Here is a 15,798-nt window from a genome sequence, read left to right on the forward strand (position 1 = left end):
CTGCAGGATGTTGGGATGAGCGCTAGGGGGAGGCAGGCTGACACCTGCAAAGGCAGGAGCCACCTGTGCCTCAGCACTGCTGAGTGCATACAGGGATGGGAGAACAGCAGCGGGGTTCAGCTCCTCTTTCATAGCACCAGGGAAGCACCCAGCAGTGGGGATGTGTCTGCTGGTAGGGGTGTCTGTAGGATCAGCTCTTCGTGATCCTGCTCTGGGGAGCAGAGGCTCTCCTTCTTTATCCCATCTGAGGACCACAGCTGCCCCTTCTGCCCTTGAGGGGATCTGCAGATTACAATAAAGGGGTTTGTTTGATATACACAGACAGGTGAGAACACGAAATCATGAGAAACACAGAGCCACAAAATGGATTAGGTTGGAAGGGAGCTTTTAAAAGCCATCCAGTCCAAGTCCCTGCAACAAATGCGGAGATCATCAGCTGGATCAGGTTGCTCAGAGCCCAGTCCACCCTGACCTTGAATGTTTCCTGGGGCTGGAACATCGATCACCTCTCTGGGCAAGGTGTGCCAGCGTCTGACCACCTTCATTTTCAAAAACTTCTTTCTTATAGGTAGTCTAAATCAACTCTCCTTCAGTTTAAAACCACTACTCCTAGTCCTATGGCAACAGGCCCTGGTAAAAAGTTTGTCCCCATCCTTATAAGCCCCTTTCAAGTACTTAGAAGCTGCAGTAAGGTCTGCCCTGAAGCGCAGAGCGCGGCTACCACGCTTCCCTGCAGAAGGCCCACACACCATGCTCAAGCCCTGGGACTGAGCCTGGTCCCAGTGGTCTCAAAATCACCAAATCAAGGTGGCAATAAGGAATTTCTGGATATCATCCAGTCCACGCCCCCTAATCAAAGCAGGGTCAGCTACAGCAGGTTGCTCAGGATTGTGTTCAGTCAGGTTTTGGATATTTCTAGGAATGGAGACTTTGCAACCTCTCTGGGAAGCCTGTACCAGTTTTTGGACCACCCTCACAGTATAAAGTCTTTTCTCATGCTTAAATGGAATTTCCTGATGTTCAGTTTGCACACACTGTCTCTTGTACTGTCACTGGGCACCACTGAGAAGTCTGGCTGTGTCTCCTTCATTCCTGCCTATCTGGTATTCATGGACATTGTTAAGATTCCCCTGAGCCTTCTCTTCTCCAGAGTGAAGAATCACAGAATCATCAAGAAGACCTGTAAGATCATGGAATCCAGCCATTAATCCAGCACTGCCAAATCCACCACTAAACCATGTCTCTCAGCACCACATCTATACTTTTCTTCAATATTTCTGGGGATGGTGATTCCACCTCTTCTCTGAGCAGTCTGTTCCAATGCTTGAGCACCCTTTCAGTGAAGAAATTTTTCTTAATATAAAATCCTTGTAAAGGGGAAGGCAGCACTGCCTCCTTGTTCTAATGCTGTGGAACTGATTCTATTGGGATGAGTCTCCTCCATGGGTCAGTTTCCCCAGCAAAGCCCCCTGGGAAGGTTTGCCATATTCCTTAGACTGGAGCTCACCAATATTAAATTACTTGGATTCTTTAGTCCCTATTGAAGCTACTGAGTTTCCACTCATATGTTTTGTACCCAGTCTAGACTGTGTGGCCTCAATCCACTGGGATGGCATTCCCTGTATTCTCTGGCTGTACTGAGGTGGGAGCCGAGGACTAAGGCACTGCTTCAGCCAGGCTGCAATGCCTCAGGACTGCAAGGAGCACGGTGGGGCCCTGGTGTGTGATGCAAAGCATCCTCAGAGCCATGGAGCACCATGCCCACGTGCAGAGGTGGCTGATGAACAAGATACCAGTGGAAACTAGGTCAAAAAGCCAAGAAAAGCTTTGGAACATTTAGTGCTCCTTTTCCTCTGAAGGAAAAGCTGGAAGTGATAAGGAGCTTGTTCTGCGGCCAGATGGAATTACAGGCCCTGGGATTTGTGAGTGCAAAGGGAGGAGAGAAGCAGAGATGCCCTGATCAGAGATGGTCATGACCTTGGTTTCCTCCCCTCCCTACCATGCAGCAGACAGAATCCAGGTGAGCAATACCATTTATGCAGGCAGCAAACACCACGTCATCCTCCCACACCCACGACCCTGAGAGAGGAGGGCAGCACACCAACATCTACACCCACACACACCCTGGGGCCTCCTGGGTTCAGGCTTCAGCCACCACAGAACCAGCCCAAACTGCCTCTTGACACTTGAGGCTTCAGCACACAGGAAGTCCATCCCGTCCTTCATTGGTCACAGCCAGATCCTGGGTCCTGGTTCCTCCTAGTCTGGACACAGATGGAGAACAGGGAGGAACAGGAAGGGGAAGCCGAAAGCTACGGCTGCAGGGAAGCTATGGCTTTAATGTGTGGTTCTTAACTCTATCCTGGCCAAGGGAGTCACACATGTCTCTCCACCCCCAAGGAGAACCTGCTGTCTCAGAGGATCTCAAGAATCACAGAATCATTGAGGCTGGAAAAGCCCTTAAGATCACCAAGTCCAACCATTAATCCAACGTTTCCATCTTCATCCCTAGATCATGTTCCCAAGTGCTGCACCTACATGTTCACTGTTCATCTTCACTTCAGGAGATGGTTATTCCAAGGACCCTAAGCACCATCAAAAATGATCTGCCCTCCCTAAAATTGTCTGCTGAAATGCCTGCTGAGCTCCAGGCAACAAAACACAATTCAGAGAAAGCCTGTGTGGATGGCTCTGTGGAAAGATTCAGACTGATAACACAGAGCAGGCCAAAATAGTGATTCAAAGTTCTGGTGATTCATATCCTCCATCCTCCAATGGATGTGGGATAAAGGTGGAAATCAGAACCAGAGCAGGTCCCCGTTGATAAGGGGCTGATTGCAGAGGCCTGGCTTAGGAGAGCCCAGATTGGGACAGTTTGCTCCCGCTGGCTTTGGGTTTTTGAAGTTCATTAAGGGAAAAAAAAAAAAAAAAAGAAAAAGAAAAAAGATGCAATCAGAGGAATTACCTTGTACTTTTTTGCTTCCCACTCAAAAACATGCTGTCTTTCCCTCTGCTTTCTCTTTTGGGACACCTTCCCAAAATGCACACAATTTTCTTCCAAATGCATTTAAAGCAGAAAATATCTTCCTCACCTTCTCCAGCCTGTCCAATTCCACCCAGGGCTGTAAGGAGAAAATCAGTCTCTAATTTGCTTTATAATTGATGAGTGTTTTACCATCAATGTTTGTCGGTACAGGTTTCTGAGATTTAGATTCACTGGTATCTGGATCACATCAAACCAGATGTGGAGAAGGAAAAAGCTACATCAGGAGGAAGAATAACCAAGGGAGACGCAACATCTGCTGCATGCCAGGACCATTTTTTGCTAACAAGATTTTGTAAGGAACAGACTAGTCTAATTTCATTGCAGAGCCTAGCTGTTTCAGAACAATGCCTTCAGTCAGACTTGCAAAATCAGCAAAATAATCTATTAGCATGGATGTGCTTCCTCCCCTCCCTTCTGGGTAACTGGGAACCGAAAGGATCCTGTCTTAAATGTCACTCACACAGACAAGAGAGCAAGAGGAACTCAAGCATGGTGAGCAGCAGTGACACAGCAGACACAAAGGTCCCTGTGCTGCCCTGCTGCAGGTACTTGCAACTGCGATGAGATTTTGCAGAAAGGGGAATTAATAAAATTTGCACCAGGGTGACAGAGGAAAGGGAAATGGGGTGAATTTAGAATACCAGGGGTCTGTGCTTTCAGATGCATTAATATAGGATCATAGAATCATGGAGTGGTTTGTGTTGGAAGGGACCTTAAAGATCATCTCTCTCTAACCCCCCACCATGAGCAGGGACACCTTCCACTAGATCAGGTTGCTCAAGCCCCATCCAACCTGGCCTTGAGCAGTTTCAGTGACGTGGCAGCCACAGCTTCACTGGGCAACCTGTGCCAGAGTCTCACCACCCTTACTATAAAAAATTGTGCTGTTATATCAACTTTTAATTCATCCTTTTTCATTTACAACCATTATCCCTTGTCCTGTCACTACAGGCTCTACTAAAAAATACCTACTCGGCAGATCAGTTTCACACACATGGAAGGGTAGGCTTGGTTGGGAATATCTACACCCTACAGAACTGTTTGTGGGGGTTTGTAGTGCCTCAGCCAGGCATCCCTAATGCTAATCCACTCCCAATATCTCAGTGTGTACATATTTGTATTGTTATCAGCTCTTACACCATGCAGAGGGCACTCGTAACTCCACCCAGAGCACACAGCACTTGCTTGTGAAGGGAGGCATCAAAAACACGCTCCCCACAACTCCTCAACTCAGTTTGTGTACCACAGAATCATGCAGTGGTGCTTGTTCTGGCACCAGGAAGAGTGAGGGCAGTGTTTGTTTTGGCAACAGGAAGAGCAGAGACAGAGGCAAACAAGATCTAAAGGTCAATTTGCAGGACCTTGACAGGTCCCTCTGCAGTTTTACCTTCTGGGTATCCAAAGTACAAAAAAGGACAAAGAAATGAGAGGTGGAGAGATGGCTGTGAGAATACTGCACTTTCCCAGGAGCAGATGGAGAGGGATTGGAAGGAGAATGGCACAAAAGTACAGAGACCCCAGACCTGTCATTCCTCCCACATGCCCTTTCCAGGGATGCACTCTTGGGAAGTCTCACCACTACTCCACCCAGGACTTCTTCAGTCTCTAGCCAGCCAAGACTGATGCAGAGGCTGGCACAGCCTGGCTTTCAGCCTCACCACACATCCAGACACAGCCCTCCCCAGGCCATCTCTCCCACAGCAAGTGCTTTTGTCTGGAGGCAAAGCCACTAAGAAAATAAAATACTCCCTGGATACCAACAGCCCTGAGGTCTGCAGAAGTCCCTGCCAAAGCAGGAAAGTCTTCACATGGCTCACTGACAAACCGGGGGATGGGATGCTCAAAGCAATGAGATTAAGTGCCACAGGTCATCCCATCAAGAGGCAGAAGCAGTCCCTCTGGGTTTCCAGTCCCAGCACAGCCCAGTCACCAGGGGAACCATCCTTCCTTTACAGAAACGATGTCACCTGGCTCCCTTTCATGCTGCATCCCCTGAGCCAGCTGGACCCTTACAGCTGCACACAACTACAGTCTTCAGCTGTGGAGAGTACACCGAGCAAATGCAGCTCTCAGATGGCTCCACCTGGATCTCCTTCCCTAAATCCCGGTCCATGTAAGCATGGGCTCTAGGGAGCTACACAAGAGAGGTGGAGGAAGAGGAAAAAAATAAGCTCCCAAGGCAGTTTAACACCCTCTGACAGATACACCTGTGACTCAGTACAGTGCTGCTGGCCACCTTTGCCCAGCTTCCCCCACCCATCATATCCCAGTCTTGAGCTCTTCTACAGATCTCATTTGACCAGCTTCCCTTGGGAAGGACTTGCAGGGTGAACCCACCCTGGTTTGGCAGTATTGTGAGCTTAAAATACACCCACACTCCCAAGTCTGTCCTCTCACATGGCAGGCACACCATGCTCTCAGTTGCTCCAACACTTTTAGTTGTGGGGTTTAACCTCAAGCAGAGGAACTGCTTTGGCTTGAAACTCTGTGCATCAAGCCCCAAACCTGGAGGATCATGCAGTGACCTCATACAAGTGAGGGACCACAGACCACAGGCAGGAGCCCTGAGGATGCTCCACATCTTGCACCACTTTTGGGCCATCAGTCCCCACCCTGGAGGATGCAGAGGTGGGGCCATGCTGGTGGAAAAGGAGGAGACTGCCCAAGTACGTCCTGTTGTGAAAAACCATAGTATTTCAGGAGGAATGGTCCAAACTCAGCCATTCTTCACAGAGCTAATGTGAAAACCTGGAACAAGCTGATGTGGCCACGAGCTCAGCCATACAGTTTATGCCTCCAATTCAGCAGCTGCCCTGCCTGAATGCCAAATCCTGTATCCCACTGAAAGCCAATCTTCTAAAACAGTATTAAGAAATCTAAATTGTGCAGAGTTTGTTTGTTTTTAATTAACCTAAGAGTCAAGTTATTGACGAGAAAAGAAGAACTGGAAGCTGAAAACTACATCCACACTCAATTGTGCAGATCTCAGATCAAAATCTCTGAACTGCTTTTTTGTGGGGACACCTCCCACACCCCCTTGAGCCATACTCTCTCCATTTCCTTGTCCCAGGGCAAGGAAATACCCTTTGGTTTGAGATTGTGTCCCATTCATAGCACCTCCATTCAAAAACCGGACTTGACCTCACCACAATCTAAATTAATCCCTGACTATGCAATGATGATGAAAAATGAGGTTATCATGAGTTTAAGCCATTTAAAGAAACTACTTTCAGCCCACGCCTATTCTGGTTATTCATACACTGGGTGTAGCTTTACAAACAGAATCCTATTTTATGAGAAAGCCACCCTCTAGAGATGTGGAGTCATGAGCTTCTGCTAACTGGGAGAAGGGACATTAATTCTTACGTAACTCTGACAGTTCTTGCATTTGCATCAGACCACAGTCAAAATTTAACCATCCACGACCACCCTCCATTAAGATGGTTTGTTCATCCTTTTCCATCTTGGATGGGGACTGGGAGGAATGCATCACTGAGCAGTGGCTTCTTCACAAAGATACAGAAATATCAAAGAAGCGTTGTTTTATATTTCCACTAACACACACTCACAAACTCACACAGTTACACACTCACACTCTTCATATTTTATTTTCCTTCTGCAAGAGGCAGCAGATCAAGTCTGATCAAGGGCTGATCAAGTCTTTTCAAGGGCTTCAGTGAAAGACACTTGCTCCAGCAGGAATGCCTGCCTTTAACACAGGCAAGTCACCGCAGGCAAATCACCCCCAAATCCCATCCTCTCTGAGGGCTCAAAGATTAGAGCTCACAGGCAGTGCAGAAACTCCCAGCTTGCCCCAAGATTAAAAGCCTTGGCTGATTCAGAGCATGCATCCATCTCTGGGACCTTCCCCATAGGGAGGACATGGACCTTGCTTGCTGGAGCAAGTCCAGAGGAGACCACAAAGATACTCGGAGGCTGAAGCAGCTCTGCTAGGAAGACAGGCTGAAAAAGTGTGCAGTTTGCAGACAAGAAGGATCCAAGGAGACCTTAGTGCTCCTTCCAGTGTCTAAAGGGGCTCCAAGAGAGCTGGATAGGGACTTTTTACAAGTGCATGAAATAACAGGACAAGGAGGAATGGCTTGAATGGCTTTAAACTGAATAAAATCAGGTTTAAGTTAGATAACAGAAATAAATCCTTTCCTGTAAGAGTGTTGAGGCACTGGCGCAGGTTTCCCAGACAAGCTGTGGATGTCCCATCCCCAGGACAGGTTGGAGAGGGCTTTGAGTGTTGAGGAACACATTCAGTGCAGGTATCTCAGTGAGCAGCTGCAGTTTGAGCTCTGGGGAGAGGGAGCCCAAGCCTGAGACAAGAGGCTGTCTTGTCTTGTGAACTGCTGACCAAAGAACAAAGGGCACCTGTGTCCCATCCATGACTGGACACTGGGAGACCCTCCAGGCTTCCTCATGCTCGGACTGTGAGAGGATAAATACCTCAGGTTTCCTTTGTTTGGGGTCCCTCCTCAGAGGCACCAGCTTGGGCCATTTTTCCATCACTGCACCAAGATGAAATAATTTTAATGATCCAGGTGTCTGAGACTCTGTTGTGGGAAAGCTGGGGTCATGGTAAGGAAAGCTGGTCTGTGAGTGTAGGGAGTCAAGTGGGGCAGCCACTGTCTCCCTGGAGCTGCCCGCTACAACCCAGCTCTAGTGGGGGGAGTGTGACCTGCCAGAGCAGCTCCTGGATGGCTGGACAGGGAAGTTTCCTTAACACTGAGAAACAGATCTAGTGGGAGGTGTCTCTCCCATGGCAGAGTGGTTGGAGCTGGGTGATCTTGAAACCAAACCAGTCTGTGGTTCTATGATAAGCAGCACTGTAATTGCTCTGCAGGTTGAATGTGTCCCCCCAGGACCCCAGAGCCCAGTCTGGGAGGATTTGCACATTCCCTCCCATGGAGCTCAGAGGCAGCAGATGCACAGGACTCCTTTCTCTGCTATTGTTCTGCTCTTCCTCATTACCAATACAATAATTTCTTGTCACCAACACGCAGTGGCACTAAGAAGCACGCAATGAATCTAATCCAGGGATTTTACCGTCACTTTTGCTTTTAAGGCCATGTCCTTCTGATGATGAGGACAGAGCAGACTGGCTGGAAATTTCTTATCAAAGACTGCACTAGTGCCAAGCAGCTTATCAATTCCAGTCCTCACTTGGGGCTAAGGAGGAGAGTGTGTTTGCCTGGCACCATGAGGCCATGGCCCTGGGAGGATCTGGCGAGACCTGCTGGAATGCAGCCAGGGTCAGCATCACATCTAATGGGAGTAGAGACCTTTTAAAATAAGTACAAATAATAACAATGAATCTCTTGTTCATCCTTGAGGGATGGGGTAGCCTATGAATGGCTTAAAAATGTAAAAACAAGGTCAATTCAGAGATTGCATTAAATGATGATCAAATCCTTTCCTGGCAAGGAACAGCTAGACTGGCAATCAGCTCCAGTTTTACTGAAAACAGCAGATAAATTAACAGGCAAGTGGCTCATAAATTCTTAAGCCAAGAAATGCAAAGGTCTGGAAGGATTTTAACCCCTGTGATGGACCCCAGACAGAGTCTTTTGAGTTTGTTCAGAGGAGACGATCCTCCAGTCGATCCAGTACCACAGAGGAGCCCCAGCGTCAACACCAACCCCGAGCATTCTTTGGGTGAGACCAAAACTGAGAGAGACAGGACAAGACTGCAAGAAGCTCAGTAAAGACACCCCTGGAGCACAGAAGTTAGTATTTGAGTCTTTCTGCAAGAAACACTTCCAAGTAGGACACCAGAAGTTTTTTTATACCCAATTGCCATTGGAATGCCTCCCTGCTAAACTCTTGGTGAGCTCTGGAGAGTAAAGAACTACAAGAACCTAACCTCTGTCTTCACCATTATCTTCACTCTTGTGTTTTTGCCAGCTTCTCAGCCTGCACTACACACTGGGGAAAAGACCTTTTAATGCAGAAGCTTGTGGGCAGGGAAGTGCTGGTCCTGCTTTTAGTGAATTAGTACATTGACTCCTTTCCCCTTCCAGGAAACCCCCAAGGGGATTGATTGTATAATCCTCACTCAGCAAGAGAGAAGAGCTAAGTGCTTAATAATGTGCAGAAAAGTGGAGCTAAGAGATGCTTTCCCATCCTGCAACACCTCCTCCAAAGACAACAACATCCAGTTCAGGAGACAATGGACATAATGTATCCTGCATCACAGGACAAGGGAGAATGGCTTTAAGGTGAAATAGGGTAGATTTAGATTGGATATTAGGAAGAAATTCTTCCCTGTGAGACACTGGACCAGGTTGTCCAGAGAAGCTGTGGATGCCCCATCACTGGAAGTGTTCAAAGGCCAGGCTGGATGGGGCTCTGAGCACCCTGGTCTAGTGGAAGATGTCCCTGCCCAAGGAACCAGAGGACATTTAGGACCCTTTCCAACCCAAACCACTTTATGATTCTGTAAATGGACAATAACCCCATGTACAAGTCACAGTGGATACATACCAGGAAGGCAGGGAATGGCTATTGAAAAATCCTATTTTCTTGGTGTCTAAAACAAGGTTTCTCTTGTCGGTCTGGGAAAAAAAACCTCAGGTCTGTGACTGAGAGCATCTCTCACCAGTGCCACAGTAGGGCTGAAAATGCCACAATCCTAGTGCCCTAAGATCTCCTGCTTCCACAACCTTTCCCAAAACACCTGGCCTGTCTCTCTTCCCTTCAACTACTCTCTCAGGCTTTCCCCTCCAAATGACATTGCCTTCATCCAGACAAAATAATATTCCCATTTAGCAAGAATCTACCTTTATGCTCTTTAATCAGGGACAATCTCCCCTGACAATTAATTCCTGCAGAGATAATTCAGCACTTGCAAGTAAATGCTGGAGAGAGATAAAAATACTGAGAAAGAGGCATGGAGGGAAAAGCTCTATTCCCTGAAGACTGGGAGGGCAGACTTCATCCAAGAAGTTTCTCTGGTGGTTGCAACCATCTAGGCTTGAACTCACATGCAGCTCAGGTTCAACAACAGCCACACATCACCTCGAGCCACACAGTCACTGTGACAACAGCTGGCTTGGAAATCCTTGTCTTTGTCACAGCTCCCTGTTACAGCACATTTGGCACAGCTCAGCACAGAGATCCCACCTGGGCCCCTCCCAGCGTCTTTGGGATCTCATGTCTCAGCCACTCAGCATCTTAGGGATGACTGTGAATTTCTCCTGCAATTCCTGCTGTAGGCAGGAATACACTCAGCACACAGCAGCCCACCTGCCTCCCAGAACAGGGAGGAAAAAACCATCTCCAAGCTCAACCTTGCTCCCTGGGAAGAGCTGAAGGACCAGAGCATGCAGCTCATATAGTTCAACATCACACCTGTGCATGATGTAAGCCTCTCACCAGGCTTCATTGGCTTCCCACAGGTGCCGTGGTGCCAAAATTTGTCCTGGATGGTGACCCATCCCAGCAGCAGGTCATTGCGCGGTGGGCTGAACCTGAACCAAGTGGCCCTCTTGCTGCATAGAGAAAACAAGCCCTGGGTAAGGCCCAGCGGTATTAAAGACAGACCCTAATCAAAACCTGTAGCAATCCCGTGGCATCACTGGAAGCACTCTGTACCCAAGAAGAGAGCTTGGGACAGTGATGATTAGAGCAGATGAACTCTTTTCCCCCATGGTAGATGAGTCTCTTCTACCTTAGATCATCATCGTTTCCTCCACAGGGGATCAACAGACACAGCAGACGCCACAAATCTCCCCTTATTTTTGGTATCCATCCTGCACCTCATCCATCCCCTTCTACTCATCTTTGTGCCACCCCTTCTTATTTACCCACCTCCCAAACATCCAGACCAGCTCACCCAATGCACAGCCCAAACCTCCCACTTCCAAGGTGCATTGCCAGCATTCCTGTCCCAAAAGGGGAGGGCAGAACTCAGAGCTTGAGGATCAGGCTGAGATTTCCACTGGGAGTGGTACTACTTGTCTGGATACAGATCTCCCTCTCCTGTGCACAGCAGCATACAGAGCAGAAGGGAAAGAAGTTTCAAGCAAGGTGTTGGGATTCGGGCTAAGCTTAAAAGTTCTGTTTTAATTTCTAATGCAACAGCCGAGTGCTGCTGCCAAAAGGAACTGCTGATGTTGCCTGAGTGATCTCCAAAATCTACTTTGGCTAGGCAATGAGCAGCCAGCTTTGTTTTTAAGTGGATTCACTAAAGGGGGCTCTTCAGGACCCCCTTCCCTGCTCAGGCTGATGCTGTGGTTTCCCTCCCTCTGAAGCACTCCAGTAATTGGCTTTCTGGCTTCGCTGGGCTGCATCACAAAGGCGTCCAGCAAACAACCACCAAAGCCAAAACACGATTAGAGGGCTCAAACAGCTGCTCCCTCTGCAAAGATTTGGCATCCAGAGCAGGGCTGGAGGCCAAGGAAAGCAGGGAGGGAGGGAGGACACCCTGCTGGAAATAATAAAGCTGAGCCCGTTCCAGGAAAGGCTGCAGTGCCGGATGCAGGAGGAAGTTGAAACAAAACAACCTGACCAGGGAAGGGACCAGAGCTGTTCCTCAGCCTCTCCTTTTCCCCTCTGCCCAGAAAAGCCTCAAGCAAAAGGGAAAGCACTGCAGAGATTGGGAGTTCTGTTGTTTTGTTGGGTTTTTTTGCCAAAGCAGCCTCAAGCTTTGGGAGTGCATGGAGGAACAGAGAGGATGCTGGAAGAATAATTGGGAAGGCAGAGGTGCACACACAGAGGATAGACTGTTAGGTCCATACTAGCACAATGGAAGTATATGGAAAGAAGATCCTGCCTCTGGCAAAGCACATTCCCAGTAACCCAGTGAGTTCACTGTGGTTACTTTTCACATGCAAGTGCTCTACCTGAAAAATCACAGAACAGTTTGGGTTGGGAAGGACCCTTAAGATCACCTAGTTTTGATCGCCCTGGTGTGGCCAGGGACACCTTCCATTAGACCACATTGCTCAAAGCCCATCCAACCTGGCCTTGAACACGTCCAGGGATAGGGCAGCTACAGCTTCTCAGGGCAGAATTTATCTCCTACATCTGATTTCTTTCCACAGATCACAAGTGACAACTTTTCTGAGAAAACAAGTGGTTGTTTTTAACAGCGGACAGCTTTTATTTCCATTCTCCACCCACTCTGTTCTCACTGCAAAGCTAGAGACATGATGAGCTCTTATATTTTATCACAGTTTTAGCTGGAACTCTCCAAAACAACCCATGATCACGGCCCTGAGAGATGAAAGTGTGTACACAACATCCCCTCCCTGCAGACAGTATCCCTGGGACTGGGGACTCCATTTCTTGGTAAGGAAATCCCCAAAACAGCATCTGCCAAAAGCTGGGAGTATCACTACTTGCTTTTTCCTGAATGAGGTTTAACTGTGATTGCTTAAAAGAAGATTTGCTGGTCGTAATAGAAACAAGATGCTGTGGTTTAATAACTGCACCGTGCCATTCAATAGCACACAAGCAGAACAGTTGATTTAAACTTCATGGACATTTTCGACTCTACTGAATCCTGCATTAACTTGGAGAAGTTGATAGTGATTGCTTTCTTACAGAAGATGCTGGGATTTTTCCTGGACTCTCTCCCTCAGAAGACCAGTAAGAATTCAGGCAGAATCAGGTCCAGCAACTAAAAATGTCATTTTGCATTGTCTGCTGGCACAAAGCAATTCTCCCTATGAAATTTAGTTACTTTTTCTGAAATTAAGAACTGAGAGAAAGAACACAAAGAAATGCTTTTGACAAAGAGGTTTCTCAAAACTTCAGCAGCAAACAGGGCAGGTGTGAGCTCAGATTCTTTTTTTAATGGTGATTTTGTGGTCAAGGCAGCTGAGTAGGTCTGATCAAGCAATCCTACCAGACAGTGGCATCATGAGTCTGCTACTGCTCAGCATGCACTCCTTCTGGCACCCAAACTGCTGGCAAAGTTCCCTTTATCTGGTGCAGAGGCAGCAAAACAAGGACCACCTCTATTAAGCCACAGGACCTTGCTGGCACATGGGACCCACTTCCAGCCTCCATTCCCACTGACAGCCCACGTCAGAAAGAGCCCTGGTTCAACATCCTATGCTAACTGTTTTAAGGGTCCCCTCCTAGCCAAACAGTTCTCTGATCCTATGAAACTGAAGAGCTGGGTGACTGGAAAAAAGTTTGAATTCACTCTCTGCTTCAGCAGAGATAGGTTTGGACTAGGTGAGCATGACACCTTACAGGTGAGGTTCAGAAAGCTTTCTTAGAAAGGCCTCATCCTCTAAAGAGCAAGACAGCAAGAGGATAATACCTGCCTGAACACCGAGGGCTGCAAGTGAGATGAAAGCCAGAAAAGCAGATGGAGAAAAGCTCCGAGATGCCCAGCAGAACACAAGCAATCTTTGTCCCCCTACAAAGGGATCCAACCCTCCATCTCTAGACATATGGCTGAAGTAATGTGCGAGACCTGACTGCAAACCAGTCAGGGGGTCTCAAATACATCCCTGCCTTTTAGTCCCAGAGAAGGTTGTTTAGAAAGTCTCAGCTATCACCTGTCTGCTCTATAAATGGCATGTGCAAGGTGTGTTTGCCCCCAGAGTGAGACCAAACCATGGTTGGCCCTGTCTTCAGAAGGCAGCTGTGCACAAAGCCTCTTTTCCTTCCAGCAGACAAGGGGAATAAACTAAAACACACACAGGGCTTTGCACAAATCCAGTGTCTAGGCAGAGCTGGGGTGGAAGACACAAAGGCAGAGCAGAGGGAAGCGAGGCCTCCTCCCACAAGGAGCCCAGTGGGATGCTGGGGGCTCAACCCCTCTGGCCACACAACAAGAGTCAGTTCAGCTCCATCTCTCCCTTCACACAAATCCTTTTGTCCACCCCCTCCAGACTGCCCTTACCCAGACAGACACAGCACTGTCTCGTGGAAGGCCAGCTGATTTTCTGGGCTGTCAGCGGGGGCGAAGACGATGACGGCAGCTCGGGCAACACTACCACGCCCAAATGCCACCAAGCCACATGTGGAAAAGCACAGGCTGGGTAGAGAGGGCTGCTGCTCCCCACAGCGAAGGAAAGAAACCCAGATGTGTGAGATGCTGGGACACTGCTGCTCCCCAACCACAATTATCACTGCTACATGGGACTCCCTGTGATCCATGGCAGTCAGAGCACTGCTCTCATGGTCAACTCCAAGCAGACAGCCGTAACAGGACATACAAATACTCCATAGTGCCCTCAGGTCCTGATGTCCTTGGGCTGGCACTGAGGGCAGCAGAAGAAGGACTGGCAACACTGCGGACAGGCAATGCTATCCCCAGCCTCCCACAACCTGCCTTCGTAACAGACACAGCAGCACGGAGAAGAGGCAGAGGACGTGGTTTTTGCACAGAAGAGGAAGGATAGGTACAACCACCCTCTTCCCCAAAGATCCCCAAACCACCTCACCTACCCAAAACTTGTTTTCCCTTTCCAATTGGACCAACACCACTTGAATACCGAGAATATTCTAGTGGAAGGTGCCCCTGCCCTTGGCAGGAGGGTTGGAACTAGATCTTTAAGGTCCCTTCCTTCCAACTCAGACCATTCTGTGATTCAGAGATAACACTCTGCCAGCCTTACAGGAGTACACAATACCAAGCCAGCTGCAAACCATCTCTCTGGTTTATGCATGGGGAAACTGAGTGACAGAAAAGCCTCCTTTTCTCTTGGACCTCACTGGATGCAGAAGAGCCTGGACCTGAGTGCAGCAGGGGTTCCTGGCACCCTAGAGGCCCACAATCTCAGGTCTGGGTAAATAATGCTGTTGCGGAGAGGAGATGTTGACAGCCTTGGTGAAGGGCGCACTGCATTCTCAGGAACGCCTGAGAGCAGAGATGGTAGAAAGCAGTGTTGAGGGGCAAAGGGATGGGTGCACTTACTTTGGGTCGCTTCCACTGGATGCCCTGGATCCTTGACTTGTAGAAGAGCGAGTCGTCGTTGGCAGGGAAAAGCGGATCCTCGAAGAGCTGCTTCCGCCGCTGGCACTCCTTCTTCAGAGAGGCGTAGCGCTGGTTCTCGTACGGCTTCACTGAGGAGAACATCCTTCACCACCGGCTCTGGAGGAGAGGCAGAGCAGGAATGAGATGGGGCACGGTCTGGACAGCGACACCCAGTCCTCCTCTGCAGCATCTGAGTGGCAGCACCAAGACACCGTGGCTGAAGACAACCACCTCAGAGCTCGAGTGCACCTTGCTGATCCCCCGGGGCTGGGACTCCCATTTACTCTCCCAAGCTGGCCAAACAACACCAGACCAGGCATAGCAGTGGATAATAACTGGTGTCCTCCTTCTTAACAAATTTGTAACTCATTTGGGAAAAACACAGCCCTCAGAGGCAAAGGAGGAAGACATCCCCTGCAAGATGGGTTTAGGGCTGAGCCCTACCCACAGCATCCCCACCACAGAGCCTCAGCTCGCAAAATCGTGTGCATTTCATGATTTTGTCAGAGACACCAATTTCTCAGCAGACTTTATAAGATCAGGTTTTAATTAAAAAAAAAGGTCTCCTGGCAGAGCACCACATGTTTCTGGATTAATTATTCTTTCCTGACAAGTGTCTTGCTTCCAGGGCAGAGATGTGAATTTAACAATCCCGACAACAGCAGGAAACCAATGGTCAAATGCCTCCCAGAGAGAGATCAGCACCTCTCCATCACTGCTCCATCACCCCTGCCTTTTGGTCACTGGGTACCAACCCCTTTGCTCAGGAACAAGGAAAATGGATGCTCTGCATAATTCCACAGTGCCT

The 15,798-nt window shown here is 48.6% G+C and overlaps 1 protein-coding gene across 1 annotated transcript in view; it reads right to left on the reverse strand.

The window, feature by feature from the left end:
* The window catches only part of CAPN5 (calpain 5), a 51,826-nt gene that overhangs the window by 21,266 nt on the left and 14,762 nt on the right, over positions 1 to 15,798 (reverse strand). The window contains exon 2 of the mRNA XM_058859663.1: positions 14,931 to 15,107. Within this exon, the coding sequence (XP_058715646.1) occupies positions 14,931 to 15,092 (162 nt within the window). The 5' untranslated portion in view covers positions 15,093 to 15,107. The remainder of the gene's footprint in view (positions 1 to 14,930; positions 15,108 to 15,798) is intronic.

This window comes from Poecile atricapillus, chromosome 1 (assembly GCF_030490865.1).
Source record: "Poecile atricapillus isolate bPoeAtr1 chromosome 1, bPoeAtr1.hap1, whole genome shotgun sequence".
NCBI lineage: Eukaryota > Metazoa > Chordata > Aves > Passeriformes > Paridae > Poecile > Poecile atricapillus.